This window comes from Penicillium soppii (genome assembly GCF_028829465.1).
Source record: "Penicillium soppii strain IBT 18220 chromosome Unknown utg000006l, whole genome shotgun sequence".
Classification (NCBI taxonomy): Eukaryota; Fungi; Ascomycota; class Eurotiomycetes; order Eurotiales; family Aspergillaceae; genus Penicillium; species Penicillium soppii.
This window is the reverse complement of record NW_026643236.1, coordinates 3,958,177-3,971,869: the sequence shown is the minus strand read 5'-3', so window position 1 is coordinate 3,971,869 and position 13,693 is coordinate 3,958,177. Positions and strand designations below refer to the sequence as shown.

At 48.8% G+C, this 13,693-nt stretch overlaps 5 protein-coding genes across 5 annotated transcripts; 3 read left to right on the top strand and 2 right to left on the bottom strand.

Moving 5' to 3' along the window:
• Positions 1-358: 358 nt before the first annotated feature.
• Positions 359-2,392, top strand: N7529_008885 (kinetochore-associated Ndc80 complex subunit NDC80; the record flags this gene model as incomplete). The annotated part of the gene is made up of 1 exon (XM_057244412.1): positions 359-2,392. The coding sequence occupies one exon, from the start codon at positions 359-361 to the stop codon at positions 2,390-2,392; it is 2,034 nt and encodes a 677-aa protein (XP_057095950.1).
• Positions 2,393-3,209: 817 nt separating this feature from the next.
• Positions 3,210-3,743, top strand: N7529_008884 (uncharacterized protein; the record flags this gene model as incomplete). The annotated part of the gene is made up of 2 exons (XM_057244411.1): positions 3,210-3,281; positions 3,342-3,743. 2 exons carry the CDS (start codon positions 3,210-3,212, stop codon positions 3,741-3,743), a joined length of 474 nt encoding a protein of 157 aa, XP_057095949.1.
• Positions 3,744-4,219: 476 nt separating this feature from the next.
• Positions 4,220-7,543, top strand: N7529_008883 (uncharacterized protein; the record flags this gene model as incomplete). Its single annotated transcript, XM_057244410.1, has 1 exon — positions 4,220-7,543. One exon carries the CDS (start codon positions 4,220-4,222, stop codon positions 7,541-7,543), a length of 3,324 nt encoding a protein of 1,107 aa, XP_057095948.1.
• Positions 7,544-8,332: 789 nt separating this feature from the next.
• On the bottom strand, positions 8,333-11,140 carry N7529_008882 (Zn(II)2Cys6 transcription factor; the record flags this gene model as incomplete). The annotated part of the gene is made up of 4 exons (XM_057244409.1): positions 8,333-9,695; positions 9,768-10,492; positions 10,545-10,636; positions 10,813-11,140. The coding sequence occupies 4 exons, from the start codon at positions 11,138-11,140 to the stop codon at positions 8,333-8,335; spliced, it is 2,508 nt and encodes an 835-aa protein (XP_057095947.1).
• A 739-nt stretch (positions 11,141-11,879) lies between these two features.
• N7529_008881 (uncharacterized protein) lies at positions 11,880-13,379 on the bottom strand (the record flags this gene model as incomplete). The annotated part of the gene is made up of 2 exons (XM_057244408.1): positions 11,880-12,933; positions 12,991-13,379. The coding sequence occupies 2 exons, from the start codon at positions 13,377-13,379 to the stop codon at positions 11,880-11,882; spliced, it is 1,443 nt and encodes a 480-aa protein (XP_057095946.1).
• Between the last annotated feature and the right edge of the window lie 314 nt (positions 13,380-13,693).

Below are 13,693 nucleotides of genomic sequence, written 5' to 3'. Positions count from 1 at the left end.
CCTCTTCTACTCAAAGTTTGTCGCGCGACATTTTTGGGACTTGACCTACCAATATATGATTCTGTACAGGATTTAGTCTCCGTGAAAATAGTTGTTTTGCAGATTGCCGCCTTCGCGGCTTGTTTATCACAATGTCGCAAGACACTGGATTGTTCAGTATCAAGCGCCCCCGAGAAGTATAGAGGCCCTCCTATTACGCGCAAGTGACGCTCAAAAACCAAGCTAACCCTGTGATGAAGACTCTCGGAAGTGTACAGAACTTTTCTGCTATTCCCCAGCCCGCATCGGCTCTGAAGCGCACAAGCTCGATTGGGTTCAACAACCCCCCTTTACCTCACAACACCACCGAGCCTCCTTGATGGGCTCAGCTGGGCGACCACAACAACCAAACTTTACGCGCATGTCCATTGGCGGACCGTTTGGCGCCGATGCGGGCTTGTCATCTGTCCGACGCTCTGTGTCGAGTAACATGTTTAATGGTGCCAGTACCAGCCGGCAGAGCTACGCCCCAGGATCTATTTCGTCCAATCAGGCACCACAGAATCCACAGCGCAGAAGTAGTGTATTCTCGCGACCGTCTACAGGAGGCGGCCCAATGGGACATCAATCTTTCTTCACCCAGGTCCCCACTGTAGCAGGCGTTCCAAGAGATCCGCGCCCTCTCAGAGACCGGTCTTTCCAGGCGCGAATTGGACAAGAGCTGTTGGAATACTTGACGGTTCATGGATTTGAGTTGGAAATGAAGCATTCTTTGGGACAGAATACTCTTCGCTCACCGACCCAAAAGGATTTCAACTATATCTTCCAGTGGCTCTACCACCGAATCGATCCAGGATATAAGTTTCAAAAGGCTATGGATGCCGAAGTACCCCCGATTTTGAAGCAACTACGATACCCTTATGAGAAAGGAATTACAAAGTCGCAAATTGCTGCCGTTGGTGGCCAAAACTGGTCGACATTCCTCGGTATGCTACACTGGTTGATGCAACTGGCGCAAATGATGGATCGCTTTCAGGCTGGGGAGTATGATGATGCCTGTGCCGAGGCGGGTGTTGATGTAACAGGGGATCGCATTATCTTCCGCTTCCTAACTCAAGCCTATCATGATTGGCTGCAGGGTGGTGAGGATGAAGATGATGACACCGCGGAAAAGCGATTGATCCCGCACGTTGAAAACATGTCTCAAGAGTTCGCTCATGGAAATGAGCGGTATGTGCAGGAAATGGAAGCACTGGAAGCGGAAAACCGGGCTCTCCGTGACCAGATAGAAGAAGTGGAAAAGAGTGCTCCAGATATTGCCAAATTGGACAAACACTTCCGCATCCTAGAAGACGACAAGCGGAAATTCGAGGATTACAACCAGAACGTCAAAGGAAAAATTGACAAGTATGAGACTCGCATCAAGTTCCTCGACGCCGAAATTCAAAAAATCGATACCGATCTCCATGCTACTGAATCCGAGCGTTCCGAGCTTCAAGCAAGTGTCGACCGCCAGGGCATCACTATTCAGGATATCGATCGCATGAATTCGGAAAGAGAGCGTCTGCAAAAAAGCTTGGAAGATACTGTGGCTCGTCTAGAAGAGACCCATGCCCGTGTCATGGAGAAAGAAGCGGAGGCCAGCCAGAAACTGGAAGATCTAGAGCAGATTGTGAAAGCCTACAATACTCTCGGCTACCAGAATAGCTTGATCCCTGCGGCTGCGGAGAATGCCAAGGGCGAAGACTATGAGCTTAGTCTGAACATTAACGAGAACAACTTCTCCGCCAGCCAGATTGGTGGCCCTCCAAGTCGCATCTCTCCTGAGGGCGATCGCTTATTGGCGGAACCTTTCACTGGGTACCATCCGGCGCATTTGCTCAGTCTAGACCTTCGGGGCTTTGTCCGGAACAGCCTACAATCTCTCCGAAAGGAGATCAATGAGCGACGAAAGCAGGGTATCGATGATGACCTTGATCGGCGCAATCTACTTGACAACATCAAGGAGGCAATGGATGAGAAGCGAAGTGAAGTCGAGGCCCTGGAGCATCGACGCCGGGCAGCAGAGGAAGAGTTTGAACGTACTAAGGAAATTACTACGACTCAGAAGACCGCCTCTGATGCCCAAATTGAAAAGATGGAGAAAGAATTGGCTAAAATGCGCGCTACTCTTAGCGACAGTGTGCAATTGATGGAGCAGCGCGAGATGAACACCAACATCGAATATGAACAATTAACCCTTCGGGCAAATTCCCTTCGAGAGGAGTTACACACCAATGTTGAGACCATGTTGAACGATGTGATTCGCTTCAAGGTACATGTTCAGAAAGGTCTTGAGGATTACGAAAGCTTCGTTGTTGATGAAGTGGAGCAAGAGCTCGGCGGCGAAGAGCTCGAAGAAGAGGAACTATGAGGTTTTGTGCTCACGAATGACGATTCTTTGGTGTTTATCAATTTAATTGTGTTGATTTTCATGTACAATACCCCCTTCAATTCAGGAATACTCTGGCGAAAAGGACGCGCAATGCATACATTATTTGTTCACTGTAAATGGGGGAACTTCTCCTGGAATTAGCTTTAAAGGTAATTGGCGTTCTTAGTGTGTTTCTTATTGCGCTGACACTCGTCCAATCTTTTACCAGAACACCATTCTCTCTTCAATCTGATGCATAAGTGGATCGATCGACAGGAGACATGTGTCTAATTGTGAGCTGCCATTCGCCAATTTCATATAACCCATTTTCTCTGAAACAATTCAACCGCAATGCTTTCGTCGGCCATGCCATACATCCACTTCGGAAATTCCAGACCATCTACAATAGTTGCTGGTCCCACCGCATTCTACCCTATTGAAAGTGATAGGGCTGTTTTCGCATTTTCCACAAGGATGATCGGCTATGAAACGACTCTTTGGGCACGGGATGTGTATTGCGTTCTGCAGGATGAGACTTGCCACCCTGCAGATTTACGCCATCCGTGCCCCCTCATCATCCAGCACTGGACACATAGTGGTTTCGGTTGTCTTTTGACGGCTGGACCCATCATTTTGGTCCTCGATTGATGAGATCAGAAAGGATATATAACCAGCTAAGTTTTTCTCTCTGAGGTTTTTCTTTCCTCCAGCAGTGCTGTGCACCTCCATTCTTTTCAACACCTTTAGATCTTTCTTTACATTGCTACCTAGCATCCATTCATTTCCCACTTTACTCCTTATCAGTCCATCATTCATCATGAAGTTCACTATTGTCTTCGGGGTCGCTGCTCTTTTCATGGCCCCTTCTGCTGTGGCTTGGAAGCTTCCTGTGAGTATTGGGACTATACAAGTCCGCTTCGATCATCCCTCACTGACATTCTCTCCACAGAATCTCAACAAAGTCGACATTGCTGCCACCCCAACTGAGCAGTCAGCTCCTTCAGGTGCTACTCCCGCTGGTGGATTTGATGGTTTCCCCGGCGGAGGATACCCATCAGGGTTCCCTTCCGGCACCGGATTCCCATCTGGACTCCCTTCTGGATCTCCCTCTGGTCACCACCATCACCACGGTCATGGAGGACCTCACCCTACCGGTGCTCCAAGCGGCATGCCTTCTGGCTTCCCCGAGGGCCCCAGTCCCACTGGTGGATTCCAAGGTGGTGAGGCTGGTGGTGAGGGTTCCTTCACCATTCTTCCATCGGCAACCCCTACCCCTGGTGCTGTGGAGGGAGAGGAGCAGGAAGACTTCCGCCGCCTTCATGCTCGCCAGATTCGTCCTGTGGTGTTCTAGATACCGCACTGTGGTTTCTTTCGCTGCAGTATTTAAGATAGATCAGTGTTGTGTTTTCCTATAGTTGCTGGATCAAGTATAGGAAAGAAGATTGATATATTGCAATTTCTTTGCTCTCTGAGTCATAGCTGTATCCATTGATCAAATTGAAATAATGAAATTATTGTAGTCTGAATTTGTACTTCGTAACTCCGCATTTTAGGGCTTCTGATTGGTTCTGGGAGCTGTATTTTCGGAGATGACCTTAGTCATCCACATCTCGGAAATTCTCGAGTCGCGACAACACATTTGTCTCAATCTCTTTCATCTTCGTTAATCAACCTTTTGATCCGGGCCCATTGACACTCATTATAGCGGGTAAACCTCGTGGTTAAAACAACATGTACAAGTCGTGATCGCCTCGACATGTATCGCACCAATCTCATACCAATCGAGATCGTGAAATTCATACAGCCGCCTTCGAGGCTCGCGGTACCATGAGCCAATGTTTGCGCTTCGGCCGTATCCTGCCATTCGGTCGCAGGCCCACTGTCTCACGTCCTTCTTCCCAACCATATAGAACCGTGTCACCGTTCTCCCGACCAACATGGAGTAATTATAACCGCCAAACCCGCAAACGTCAAAAGGAAACGAATTACCCAGATGAAATCACCTTCCTTCGCAGATATAATAACCTCGCAGAACCTCCCCTCACTTACGCCCAGACAAAGGACATAAATGAGTGGATTTTATTGCTGAGAAGATATGTTACAATAAAGTCGCCCAATGTTGCCGAGCTTGCGAGCCAGCCTAGACGGCTTCGACCACTCCGCGAATCTCACAGCGACTTGGATCGGATCCATGCTCTAATGGGCTGCCTCTGGGCCGCACGGAATCGACTTGGGTTCGAAGTCCTCACGCACCTCGGTTTCGAGTTGAAGGAGTGGTCTACGGCGCAGTCCCTCTTGAACAACATGATTGACACCTATGAGTTGCTACAACCTCACATGCCGCCCAAATATCCTTCGCCTGGATTCGACTGGAATCGACCATTTCGCATACTTCGCAAAAATGAACGAAAAGACTCATCTCATAAACCTTCCGATGCTAAAGAATCTCCACTCACCACAAAAGTTTCCCTCGACAAGCTTACCGGGGGGACGAAGGAAGGGTCACCTTGGAAATGGACTCGTTTAGAGCCCGTTCCAGCAGAGAACATTTCACTCGATACTTTGACGGTGGCACCCGCCGTGAGATTTTTTGGAGATAGGATCTTGGCTGAAATTCTCGCAAACCTCGGCTCTTTAGTTTTGACGGCAGCAGATAGCCAACCAGAACAGTCCCAGCTTGCAATGTCCTGTGTATTCCGAACACTTGCTCGTCTACATCATGCAGGCATGATTTCTGACAGGGTCTATCAATATCCGACTCCAGATGCTAGCCAAATTGTGTACCGGCCTCCGGGACTTCATCTTTTATCGAGCCCCATCATGAGCGTTCTGTCCGATGCAGCATGGCATGAACATCAAACTGCGGTGGCCACTGCGGCCGCTGATGCGGGAGAGATGTCTCCCTTCATCCCCTATAAGATGGGCATTCGAGAGCTGGGTCCAGAAATCTGGTTAGAGCTGATTCTGTCGTGTTGTGTGGAGCATGGTTTCTGCAAAACTGGAGCATTACTCGTGCATCGGATAGCTAAAAGCACTGGCAAACAAGCATGGAAGGCCGAGAGTTGGACACCTCTCATCCAGGACCTCGATACAGTACAGCAAACTAACATCAGTATCGAGAAATCTTGGCGTCGACCAGGCCAGAGCGAGAACCCTCAAACTTACACGGGAAAGATCAAACCACCATTCAACGGACTTGGGAGTAGAACCATCAGTAAAGAGGTAGTTGCTTCACTGCGCAGTGGCCTGGCAAACAAGGCTTACGTTGGATTGGGAGAGCGTGGATATCTTCCTGATGAGCTCGCCGAGCTATCAACCCCTCTGACCCAATTTATTGATCGTCCTGTATCCACAAGTGAGCTTATGCCCACCAACAGGGATGTCAATTGGCACATTCTACGAATTCTTAGCTCAGGCTGTTTGCAGCCGTGGACTGATCCTGTTTCCTTTGAATCGCTCCTGAGGTCTCACCCTAATGTTGTTCCTCCGTGGGCAATGCACGAGTTGGAGAAGCCACAAGAATTGGGCTCAAAAACGCGGGCACAGATATATGATGAAACCGCCGCCATCTTCGGTATGATCGAGTTCAACCTCAATTACCATGCGCGGTACAAGCAAAGTGGGCGTCTCTTCCACGAATATGCATGGCTTCAAAATATCGCCGACGCAAGCAAAGCGCAACACGTCCAGTCGTTTCTCGGCAAGCTCAGCCAAGCACGTGATGGAGACGAATACCTTTCGTTCCTTGAAACCAAGCCTGTCTCACCCCAATCGATTTACCAAAGTTCAATTCCACAGGTGTCATGGGTTACACTTGCCAATATACTTGATCTTGCTACCACGGCACATGCGTTTGACCTTGGTCGTCAATTGCTACTGCAGAATGACATCGACGGCCCTGCCATTCCAGAAAGAGCATATGGCAATCAGGCTCTGGCGCCGTCTATCCTCCGATTTGCAACAGCAACCAACGATGCTAGCCTTGGTCAGAAAGTCATCGCCTCACTTTCGGTCCCTCTTTCTCTCAACACCATTAAAAGCTTGATCAGTTACCACATCTCAATGCAGGACTGGGACCGCGTGGAGTTTATGCTCAAGTTCATGACCGAACACCGCGAAAAGTCCTGGGGTTATAGTACTTTGACCGCAATCGCAACTGCGGTGATTCGGCATGAGGCAGCTCTTCGACAAAATAAGGCTGCCGGCACTCTGACCAGGGCTCACATAGAGAATACAGAGCGTGCCACAGACATCTTGTTCCGCATTTTTCGCGGGGAGTGGTCTGCTAGCTCAACTCGCACGAAAGTTCGGCTCTTTCAACTCCGCACACTATCTCGTATGCACCGCGTGCTGCTATCCATTCCGGGCCCTCTACCGGAAGTTTTCAAACGACTGGAAGCGCCGAAAGAAATCACAGATCGTCATAAAATCGCACTCATCCCCCCAAACTCTTTCCACGAGATATTTGCCGCCATCGTGGAAACACAGGGTGCTATCGTTGGCAAGCAGGTCTGGGATCGCCACTGCATTGATTTGCTATCACCCAAGCGTGGACGTCAGGCCCCAGGTGGTGTTCCACGACTTCTTTTCAGCGATGAGCGGCGCAAGGAATTAGGCGATCCGGAGTGGTCTGGCCAATGGGCCAATGAGATTCTCACAAAATCAACACTAGCAGACTTGAATACTGTCCGCGTTCTCGCTCGAGCCGCTGTCCGAGAATACGCGGATCAGTCACGCGAAAGGTATCACGCAAAAATATTCCAAAGCGAGACCGACTACTCAGCCACACCCTCATCCTCATCCTCGTCCTCATCCTCCTTCATTTACGACCCCACAAAACCTTATGTCCCTCACACCACCCGAGAGGAAAATCCCTATCAACGAGCCGGCGGCAGGCCACCCAGATCAGAACTTGAAGCCATCCTCGACTTCTGTCTCGAACTCTTCATCCGCTTCGGTCTCCCAGAAGACCAGATTAATATGGAAATTCCAGGTCACCTGCACCGCATGCAGGAGAGAGGTGCCATGGCTTACCCATTTTCCAAGCATATTAGGCGGCGGATTCAATTTAACAAAGCCGATCGCTTCATGGATTCCTCCTGGAGGGTGTTCCTGAGAGGCGATTCACCAAGCGACAATACCACTATCTAGTACCCAGGCTTCGGGGAGCCGTTCCCCCCCCTGGTTCTTGCATGTACCTTCATACCAAGTGAAATCCTTGGAATGTATATAATATTTTTTCTCCCGGTCATTTACTAAATTACCATAATTGAGACATGATATTTCTCAATGTAGGACTGTAATCACATTGTAGCTTTAATGTATGGATCAAGGACAGTGTATTCAAAGTGAACAAAGAATTATGATTTGAGACCAGGGGTACCAGTCTTATGATATACTTACTGGTATCGATAAACATAACACTGAGGAGAAGCCCAAAACAGTAATCATGAAAGATACATATGTAGAAATAGCCCACCCATTCTGAGTCCAGCTCTTGTTGCTCGTATCAGTCCCTAGTTATGACCGCCAACATAACCGTGCCAATAATATAAAACCCCAAGCCAAACACCAACAAACTGAATACATCATAGATATCAAGCTGCTTTGTTGGGGTCCCGGTGCCAGATTTTCAAATCAAGACTAGTGATACAACACCATCAAACATCAAGGACTGGAATAACTCCAAACAAAATAAAAAAACGCATGTAGTAAGTCAACGTTGAGAGACAGAAAAATGTGATTGAAATGGAGTTTGGACGGGAAAAATAAAAGGGATATGAGAATGGGAAGTGGCATTTGGTGTGTGAATGGGAGAGGATAATGAGGCAGGCTATTGATATTTGGGTGACCGGGTTATGGGGACAATAAACAATCAGTTGAGATAATAGGAAATTCGTATGCGTTCTTTTCGTGTTCCGTGTTTTTTTTTTTAATTTTTCACTGATCCCAGTTGTCATTCTCGTTGTTATTGGGGAAGAAAGACCGCATGAACTCCCCACTGATAGGATCATAAGGGAAGTACGAGTCTTGGGCCTCAGCAGTCAATGAAGACATCAAGTCGGAGGTAGACATGCTGGGGTAGGCGTAATGGTCTTCACCAGGTGTCGGCCCCGGAGCTGACATTGGAATGTGCCCCAATTGCGGGCCCCAATAATCGCCAACAGGATGAGGCAGTGGACCGTCCTGCGCAGGCCCTGACCCAATAGTGGTAGTGGGCTCCGGGTTGTAGGGGTAAGTAGGCATGTCGCTGATGTCATATTTCATACCCTGGGCCAGTTTGCGCAGGCTCAGGTCACAGAGCTGCCAGGCGCGTCGTGAGGCGATGCTCTGTTCGGACATTGCATAAAGCCAGCGAATGGCTTTTTTAGATAGGTTGATGAATCTCTCTTCTTCTTCTGGCTTATGGACAGTACCAAAAGACAGCTCCAGGAGCATGACGGTTACAGCTTGCATGAGATAGTGAAGGACACACCACCATGGGGCGATTTGATATAGCTGGATGGCGTTCGGCTCATCGGGAATGAGATCGAGCATGTGACAGGCAGAGTCCAATGTGATCACGGCCATGTCATGGCTGAAAGATGGATTCGGGCCTTTTTGGCGTGCATCACGCCGGCAGAGACAGGGACGACCTAGTGTGATCCTCGCACTGTAGTAATGTAATGCCAATGTCAGCTTACACCGGAGGACATCTGGCCCAGCGTCATCTTTGCGTCTGAAGTCAAGGCCGGGCGGAAGGCTGGATTGCCACATCTCGGTGCGAGACTTGAGTTCTCCTATGCGATTCTCGATGTGTGCCCAAGGTACGATCACGCAGTCCACCGAGTAGACTTTGTTGACAATTTCTTGCACGACGACTGCCAAGTCGCAGTAGTAGAGATAGCAGAGCCCGTAGTTGATAGGCAAGTTCTTGATCCATGAAGTGTCTCGTGTGTGAGTATGATTACTAGCCTCTTTACCATTGACCGGGTTAAGCGGCATTTGTCTGATACAAGAACTTGCCAACACATTGTTGATTCGCTCGTCTCGCAAAGTCGAGTCTGCAAGTACTTCGAGAGCACCAGGCTCCTGCAGCTGATCTTCTTCAAACGGAATCGGGAAGGGCGAAGTGCACACGCCATCTTGGATACAAGTTGCGCGGCCAGTCATTATTCCGAGCATGTGCTCAAATGTATACAAGCACCACCATACTCTGTATCGAGCTTCTTTTGAAAGATCAGGTGTAGTTGGAGCACTGCTCTTCATGTTAATGCCAAGTGTGATCGCAGAACGCACTGCCAACGCCGAAATTCTCCAAGCCCTTTTCGATACGTTAGCTTCATTAGAATAGAATAAAGTGGATGCTCTAGAGAGTATGAATCAGAACACTCACCGATTGATCTGATCAGACGCGAGAAGGTAGAAGGCAATTAAGCCTTCTACTTGTACTTGTTGGAGATCAGGATGGCTGAACAGAACGTCACCGTTCATACTGAGGATTCTGGCTCTGGTCAAATATACCAAATGATCATTCACATCCCCGCGCCATGGTGCGTCAACGAGATGACCATGTTTAGCACCGATAGCGAAGATCATGTTCAGGATAGCAAGCCATTTGTCACCAGGTCGCGCGGCGCTATCGAAGAATGTTTGATATTGCGCAGCGAAAAGAGGTCTGTTGATGATTGGGTAAAATGGGTGTACGGTAGTTAAATAAGCATCGAACATATGATCTGCCATCTGCCGTGGAGGCATGGCATATAGTTGTACCGGTCCAGGCACGGAAATGTCCAAGTCATCGAGGTGATAGTTGACCGCGTGGAGAGATAGTGCATCGTCAATTTTCCGGTCCTGACCAGGCTCCAAGCTGCCCGGGAGTCCTTGAGCACGTTGATCTGCTTCTCTCTGCAGTCGCTGCATCCAAGTAACTTCTGAGTTCTTGCCCATGTAACCGGTTGCTCTGGTATGTTCAGATCGGTTAAGATCCTCCTCAACTCGATCAATTGCCTCCAGGGAGCCTATAGATGAAGGTGAGGATGGTTCATCATTGTCTTGGACTTCATCTTGAGGCGTTGCCGAGTTAGATTGGTTGGATGAAGATTCCACTTCCGGGCCATGCTGTGATCGATTCATCAGTAATAGTACATGATCCAATTCAGGATTAACAAACCTTGTCCAGCAAGTTTTTGATCCGGTCGGCAGCACGAGACTCGACAGTATTCCCTAGCTCCTTCAACAGATTCTCATATTCTTGCGCTTTCTCTGATAACTTTTCGACTTGTCTAATCCCACCGCCACATTAGCATATATTCGCATCTGATAGCCGATTTGTTTTGGTATAACTTTTGCTTCGAAAAAAAAATACAAACTCGGGTGGGCTTACTTTTTTGTCTTTTCTCTCCAGCCTTGAGGATAATGACATGTAGCTCTCAACTCACGACACTGGCGACAGACTGGAGTATCGCCACTGCATTTTGTCTTGCGGGCTCGACAAGATTCACATGCGCGGGGTACTCGACGATTATAGCGCTGGGCGATTGCAGCCCGTTGACGAGGAATCGCTACTTTAGTTTGGGCGGCAAGTGTCTTATTCGAGAGGATTAAGGTGGTATTGGCTTGTTTTGCGCCGAGCGTCGAGGCCGAATCTGCGATAGGAGGAGGGTGGGATGTGGCAAGGGCGACGTCTGGATCTGGTCGCTGGAGGGCTTCGCCTTGTAAAGCATTCTCCTCGTGGTCTGGTTGAGGGGGTGCTTCGTTGATGGTCATAATCGCGAAAGGGTTGTTTAAGGAAAGTGTGGAGGTCTGTTCTGGTTGATTCAATCAGTGATATCAAGATTGCGTTCCTGGTGCGGGACTATGCGCTCAGACATTAAATGGCGACCAATGATGGTGCTAGATTTTCCTATGGGAGACTCGGTCAATATGTGTTATTAGTCTGAGGATATGTTCATTGGAAAATCAAAGGAAAGTATGCGCAGAGATCTTCGAGAGAGAAATGAAGTCGCAGGTTTACCACGGAAAGATCTAAGTGGCGGAACGCGTAGTAGCCATGCCGAGTGTTTGATTGGACAGAAATGCTTAGTAACCCCATTTAGGACCCGTGGACGAGGACGTTCCGAGGTTCCGTGGATCCCTGAGGATGTGGAAGACTATTGAGACGCCGAAATATCAAAATACAATCTAGTAACAAAGAGATGAATTTGGGGAAGAAACGCTAGATTTGATTTTGACACTTTTGGTGAAGCCAGTCCTCCAGCCTTGAAATATCCTCCCAATCTACCCATCCAGGGTGAAAAGAAACCAAAATAAAGTATATATACAAGAGAAAAAGAGGCATTAGCAATAGGAAAAGAGGTAGAAGGTGCGCCAGGTAATCGGTAAACATGTACAAGCAACGTATAAGAGGCGGAGAGAGCACGTAGCAGGTCGGGCCTGCGAAAGGTGCAGAAGGAAGCGGAGATCATAACGTGAACCGGGAAATATGGAATCAATGGTTTATAAGGGTTTAGATTTCGCCAAACATCTCATCAAGCTCATCGACTTCCACCATCTCCGGGTTTTGCAATTCACGCCATGAATCAAAGATGGGCTCTGAGTTCATGGAGATAGGGCGAGGTGTGAGAGTGAGTCTCTCGTGCGACTCCGTCAGATCTGACATCTTCAAGTCGACATCGGGAAGGCCACTGTTCAACATATCAAGCGAACGCTTGAGGGTTGAAACCGGAGCGGCATCCGGATCCACGGGTAGAGTAATCTGGGGAGGGGCAAGTTTGCCAGCGAGTCCTTCGCTATCCGCGCCAATATCAGCCAAGCTCGTACCAGACGAGATAGAGGATGCGATAGAGGTGAGAGAAGGTGAGGGGGAAGTGCCGAAGAGCGCGGAGGCAGCAGCCTCATCGAGATCCTGGACCATATGGTCGGCGGGCATGTGGGAGAAGTAGTCACTATACTCTTCTTCAGACATGCCATCGCCGTGGAGGGAAGGAGACATCGAACCACCGTTCACAGGTGATTCGGAAATTCTCGCGTTACGGTCCTCAACGGCGCTGAGGCTCTCAGATAGAATGGACTGGCTACGAGTCGATTCGCTGGCTTTTTCCTCGGAGGCACGCTCACGCACAGCGCTGGCGGTCTGAGTGAATTCTTTCTCATCACCCTCCAGGGGCGGGGAAGCTGCACGGTTGGAGTGCATGAGGCGGGTGAGGTTACTGGCGGAGGAGAAGCGATCCGAAGAGCTTCCATGACTGGCAGAGCTGTTCAGATCTTCGAAATCTGGGGAGGAAAGGTCCACTTCAGGACTGGGGCTACGTTCCCGTACCATGTCTTCCACATCCTCAAGACTGGACACACTGGGTGTGATTTGCTTGCCACCTACGGCAGAGACAATATCGTCAGTCTCAGGGATGGGTTGATGAGGGAACGTAGTCAGGTAGTAGTACACTTTGCGCGGGTGAATTAAGATAAGCTCCTTGGCGATAGGGCACGGCGCGAGAGCCGTCCAAGAACGCTTCATATAGGCAGCCAACCGAGACGACAGAAGTGCAGCGGGATTAGCAGAGCTAAAAGATTGAATGTTAGCAATTGAAACCTGGTTCATGTATAGACGGAGTACTCACTTTGCGACGTTCACATTCAACGCGATCAAAACGGCGGCAAGTTCCTTCACTAGATGAGGCCGATTCCCGGTCTTCTCGAGCTGGTTGATTACAGCCACAACGATATCGTCATTAATTCCTTCTGTGTCGATCTTCGGCACATGCACACCATCCATCGGTGAAGGAGGAGGGGTATGCTCAAATAATCCATGTCGACCGGCGCGCGCAAAGGGAATCTTTTCGGATGGTTCGGGTGTTAATGAAGATGATCCGTGTGATCGCTTGACTTTTTTTGAAGAGTGTTCATCGGTATGCGCTTTGGATATAGAGGGAGAACGACGAGACGAGTTTGGGAGTTGGATTCCCAGGGAGGGAAGGGATAGTGACTTGCGACGAGTGTTGTACGGCATTGTGAGATAGAAATGAACAACGCGATAATCAAGTGTGATAAAAGGAGAGTAAGACACAGAGAGACAGAGCGATAATATAATAGAACAAAAGGATATAATAAACAAAACAAGAAGAATAATAATAATAAAAAAGGATTCTAATGTGTAGAGAAAGGGGATGGGGGATGAGGGAGGATAAACGATAGCGATGCGACGGAGAGCTGTTATGGCAAATTACGCAGTCAACGGGTGAAGGAAAAAAAAAAAAAAAAGAAGAGAGAGAGCGATTGTAAATTACAAGTATTGTAAGTATGATTCTTGATCTGGCAGGCTTC